Source organism: Polyodon spathula, chromosome 33, assembly GCF_017654505.1.
Source record: "Polyodon spathula isolate WHYD16114869_AA chromosome 33, ASM1765450v1, whole genome shotgun sequence".
Classification (NCBI taxonomy): Eukaryota; Metazoa; Chordata; class Actinopteri; order Acipenseriformes; family Polyodontidae; genus Polyodon; species Polyodon spathula.
Genome location: NC_054566.1, coordinates 1856520 through 1862519, shown reverse-complemented (window position 1 = coordinate 1862519; position 6000 = coordinate 1856520). Strand labels below are relative to the sequence as shown.

The window sequence follows — 6000 nt, the reverse complement described above, 5'->3', positions numbered from 1 at the left end:
AATTGCTTATTGCAATAATCACAGTTTGCCACCAGATGGCAGTGTGGAACCGTATTTCAGTAACTCATTCAGTCTGCTGCTATGCCTTTTGTTTAACATGGCAAAATAAATCAGAAATACGTTTTTTGGATCCTGCTTAAGCTTTTCCTTAGACTTATTTTATTTACAGATTCATTATACACACACACACCATTAATTATAATGTGTAACAGTTATAGTTACATCTTTTGCATTTTATATTTATATATGTATTTATACATTGTACCTTGTCTTCACACACATCATGTAAAATAAGAATTATATTTAATTATGTTTCATATTTGTTTTCTGAATCACATTTCGTGCGACTTTTAAACATAATCCATGGTATCACGTGTCATTCATATGTATTTACAGTATATGGCAAAAAGTTTTTAGAATCCTAGAATTTTAGGATTGAGACATAATTTTAAATATATATATATATATATATATATATATATATATATATATATATATATATATATATGTGTGTGTGTGTGTGTGTGTGTGTGTGTGTGTGTGTGTGTGTGTGTGTGTATAGCATCATCTAGATATTTTATGTAACATCATGTAAAGAAACTACAAAATTATATCGCAAAAGTTTTTCATGTTTGATTTGTAAATGTCAAATGTTTTCATTTTCGTCAGTTTTTCGTTAAGTACTGTATATAATAAAACTCATATAAAAAAATGCCATTACATCAAAAAAAAAAAAAAAAAAAAAAGTTTATGGTCTGCTATGTGGCATTAAGGGCAGAATGTTCTTATTTTATATCGGTTCATTGCAGCGCCCTTGCTGTAAAATGACATTTAACCATTGCACTGCCGTGCTCCGTAATGAATCGGGGTTTCGAAGCCGGTTCCTTCCAGGGATGGTAATCCACGAGGATGTAGGAAAGTGATTGCTTTTTGCTCCTCCCCTACAAGCCAGAGTGGAGTCTTGAACTAAGTACGTCGCAAGAAGTTAAACAAAGTGAGTGGCTGGCGTCAGGGAGCCGGGGAGCTGACCGAGATCTTTGAAATGACCTAAGTACAATACATGCTTCCTGATTAACTTTGCACCAGTAAAGAACAGCGCTGTTCAACGAGTGCATAGTTTTTGATTTCCCCTCTTTTAGAAGTCGCATGCAAAGCCTTAGGAATTGTAATTATCATCACTCAAGGAAAACGTTTTGTTGAAGAACTTTGCCTGTGATTTACCACAATGATGCTGATGCTTTCCAAGACGATTGCTTGCATTCTTATTCTTGCAACAGCTGTCAAGGCAAATAGTAGGGTAAGTCCGGTTTGTACTCCACGTGTTCAGCGCCGAGTTCTGTATCAGCTAAAACGTGGTCCTTACTATTGTGCAGTGCAGGTGTTTCGTTTTGTATAGTCTGCCTTATCACGTTTGTGCAACGTTTTGGTTTTACGCAATTTATTCAATTCGTGTGAAGCAAACGTCAATCCAAGAAACATTTAGCGTTTTCTTCTGATTATGTTTTAAATTAATTATGTCCTTCGTATTCCGTATTAATTCACGTCAGTTATGGTCCAGCATATGGGTTGCTTTGCACTTAATGGTAAGTCATACGTGTGCTAATACGTTATTATTAATGTTCACTCATCCTAATTCCAGTTTAGTGTTTGCAATCTTTCTCCTGCTTGTTTGGTACGCGAATTTTGCTGTAAATAATAATAATATACACTTTATAAACTGGGAAAAACATGTTTGTAAAATGTGTACAGACTCCTGGGTTGGCTTCAGTATAGGAATGAGCAGTGCACACATTAATCCAGTTCAAACTGACTATCGGATTGCGGTCCAGGATTGCGGTCTAGTCACAGGGCATGTTTAATTGGTGGAGTGCATAGGACGGGGCACGGTCCAGTGGTACACTTTTGTTGCATTGTGGTGATTAAACACCATACCTAATTTAAGGCATGTATTATGAATACAGACGTCACGTCAATGTATGCTACCTGTAAATTGTCCTCCTTTGCGTACTGCAATGCCCAATTTTATTATTTTCCTTGCAGAACGAGGACGCTCAATACCCTACATTTACTACATTTACTCCACGTGTAACCGATTAGTTTTATATTAAACACAGGCAGCTGCTGTTAATGAACGGTAAACTGTACTACAGAGCTAGTTGCATTTTTTAAAATAAAAAGCTAAAGAAAAAATACACCTGTCCTGACTGCACGTTTTCATAATGAAGCACAGCGTTTAGGTAACCTCAAGTACACCTTTGCAAAGGTGATGTTCTCAGGTAGGAGTGCCAGTGTGAATGGGCTCTAGATTCCACCTCCCTTAAATATAACTGGAGTCTCTAATGCAGCTCAATATTTTCACATTAGAGAAGCACCCATCACATTTTGGTACCTGTAACAGAGAATCGTCAAGGTATGGCATTTTGACAGAAGGTCAGCAATCATCAAATTTTGGTACTCACATACGTATAACTGCAGAGGTATGATGTTTTGACAGTCCACACACCCGTCACATTTTGGAACCTTCACACATAGAAATGATAAGGATTTAAACATTAACAGCTAATCTGCACCCATCAAATTTTGCTACCTTCAAAAAATAGCATTATCAAATATGATATAATTTAGGCATCTATCAACTGGTAGACCTAGAACAATTACAAAATACTGTATTATATTTTCTCACCAAGCAGGATTGGGTATATATGGGAACTGTATTGATTTATTATTATTGTTACAGATATTTGCAGGGTGTGAGTTCCGTTACTGTTTGTAATGTTGCTGATATTGTTTGAAAATAAGTATTGTTAATTATATTAAAATTATATTTTAGTTCTACTATATAGTTTTTATAATCGTTTTAAACTACCCTTATATAACCACCAATATGAATGGTTGAATTGTTTTAGCCAAGCCAAAACAATAAAATGTATCGCTGTAGATGACTTTTGGTACAGGTCTCAGATATGACCAGGTGGGAAATTTGGACAAGGTAGCAACATTTGACGTTATACATGTCATATTTTGCTACCGGTAGCAAATTTTTATTGAGTTTCAAAAATGTACTTTACACCGGCACCCCTAAGAAGACGTTACATTTAAATTGAACTGTAAATATTCAACCAGTATACAGTATGGGTGTACAACTTTGACTTAAATATACTTTCAGATTCGTGGTCTGTGTTAACTTTGTGATATAATTTATCTGGAAGAGGGTAATGGTTTTAGCTGGACTACAGTTAAGCGCTGCAGCTTTTGAGCTCAGCTACAGTAAGTCTAAAGCACAGAGAGAACAAGTGAACAAGCATACGGGCACATCAAATAGTTTAACTATTAATTATCAGGGTCAGTAGCTTGAAGACAGCTCACATTCAGAGTGGCTTTGAGGCAAGTGATTGGGGAACAGCTGTCTAATCTATAAAGTAAACTGGGGCTTGGCTTTTCAATAGCCTCTCTGCAATTGAGTCAAAGAGACCCAAAGAACTGGCAAGTGGCCATTATAGGTAAGACAATGCAGCCCCGAGTTCAGTTGACGGGAATTTAACCAAGCCTGCGAGACTTGCAAGTGTATGCTTCCTACAGTGAAACAACCACATTGTTCCTTTGCTTTTCCTCTCAAACCCTTATATTGCATAAAATCCTATACATAATCATTCTTAAATATTTTTAAATTTCCTAAATTCTGAAAAGGTTTGCAGAGATATTCATGTATAATCCTTTACATTATTTTGACTGTGTTTTCGCGCTGTCCGCTGATAAGTTTCTATTGGAGCCTCTGTCCTCCCGTTTGTGGCATGCATATGTTACGTGATAAAGCTAAAGAGCTTTCATTTGGCAAAATGAAATCCAACTAAACAGTCTGTATTGACTCATCTACCAGCACACGCTGAATGTGCTGGCAGTCTTACACAAGCACATTCTTCAGAGCCTTCGCCACCGTGGCGAACTGCGTGCAAAATAGTTGAGCCACAAGGGAAAACGTTTTGCTTGTGGTGAGCGGCAAGCGGGAACATAGCATAACAGACTGGGTTAAATAAATTAATCGTTCAGACGAAGAACAGTAATCTGCATTGCAAACAGTTTTGAGATATTCAATCTTTTTTTTTTTTATTTCAAGGTCACTTTTGCTTGTAGTGTTCTGACTGTCTTTAATGGTGTGCTGTTATTGTCATGTATGTTTGTCAGTGTGCTTCAGTGTTTGGTTTAAAAACATGCATGTGAAGACAGTTCTAGACACAGCTGAAATGCAGATTATCCCATTACAAATCAGCATGATGCCTACAACAAAAGGAACAGTTTTATATATATTTTTTAGGCTGAATCATGTTTCTAATTTATAATTCTCACAATGAATAATGCAGAAGGACTCGTCTTTAAATGAAACAAAAAAGAATGGACCATAGATTTTAGTAATACAGCAGATACAACTATATTTCAGTAATACAGCAGAAAGTCTAAGATGACCCTAGTAGAGTAGTACTGTAGTGTGAGCAGCCTAGGCTATACTGCACGATATTGCCAAAACTTTAAAAACACCTACTAAAATAACAAGGGCTTTTAAGTATTTATTACAAATTGTGCACAAAATGGGTGCGTTCACTTCTGATTTAAAACGCTGTAAATTTCACTTTGGAGTAATAGACTTTGCCAGTTGCCCCCATACTGTATTCCTTGACTACTGTAGTCCATGATATACCTAGTGCAGCGACCAAATTAGAATCCACCAAATTTCTTATTGCAGATGTTTTAGTGGGGTGTGTTAAACAATGCAGTTCTTTCCCGAACAGTTGTGTGCATGTTTTGTGTGGACTGTACTATATAGAAAGGCAGCTGGTTAATCTTATAATGTACTGATACCCAGAAACTAGAAGGGGTTAAAGGGCTACTATGTCTGGAATTGGAATGCATTCAGTCCATTAGCAGAGGCCAGATGGTACACAAAAGGGTGGTTGATATTGGAATGGCCTTTCTGTTGTTTTAGTCTTTGATTGAACTGAACAGGCTATAAACTAAATTAGCTTTTTGTAATTGTATGTGTTTTCACCAGTGAGCTTGGTTCAAATCGTATTAATCCACATGGGGTGGACTTTTCAGATGATTTATTTATTTATTAATCACCTAGCTTCCAAAAGTAATAATCATACCAAATCAATTATTCACAGTTGTTTATGACTAATAATAACTGGACTCTGAGTTTTAGATTTTTAACTACTGGCCCCTCGGGCCACTGAGCTAGTGTTTTTACTGGCCCGGATGCAATTTTATCTGGCCCAATATATTTATATATTTTTTCATGATGGTTTTTATTTTCAGTATGTTTCTAACTGTGTATGGAAACCAAAGAGAGCCCACGTCTTAAAAGAAAGTGGCTATACGAAGCCTTTCAGTATATGTTACTTCAGCCATTCAACATGTATATAGCAAGTGCTAAAAGAAGTAATCCAAACTTGGGTAATATTGAAATTAGAAAGGTAATTTAATGTTATGATGAATATAAAGACTAAATGTTAAGCAGAACAACACAGTGACTAATAAGAAAAAGCAAGATACTTGAAGTTGCGAAAGGAGTTCTTTTTTTAACTGGACTGCAGTTCAGTGTAAAACATCTACTGTTGACTTTCTGTGAATGGATGAAATAACGTCAACATTTGCACTGACCATTAAAAGTACAACCAGGTATCCTTGTTTTGAATTATTTACAGGTTATTGAACAAACAAAGTAACTTCACTTCATCTGATGTCAGTACTTGATGGCTAGTTGTAATTAGTAATGCATTTTCTATTGTTTTGGCCAGGTTACAATGTTTGCACTATTAAGATTATTTTATAAATATTATTTGTTAAAGTTAAACATATGTAGAATATTTAGGTTGCTATATGATAGGTGTTATTTTATTCTGAATACTACAGCAAAAAATATTATTTGGTGGTTTGCGCAATATTATGCTAATGTTGCTTTAATTGGAAGAGATACTCGCTGTGATGTTGCTGCTCATCGAGTTC

General features: G+C 35.8%; 1 protein-coding gene across 1 annotated transcript in view; it reads left to right on the top strand.

Annotated features, from left to right (window-relative positions):
* Nucleotides 1–1007: 1007 nt before the first annotated feature.
* Nucleotides 1008–6000, top strand: part of LOC121303498 (olfactomedin-like protein 2A) — a 39337-nt gene continuing 34344 nt past the window's right edge. The window contains exon 1 of the mRNA XM_041234217.1: nucleotides 1008–1297. Coding sequence (XP_041090151.1) covers nucleotides 1226–1297 — 72 coding nt within the window. The 5' untranslated portion in view covers nucleotides 1008–1225. The remainder of the gene's footprint in view (nucleotides 1298–6000) is intronic.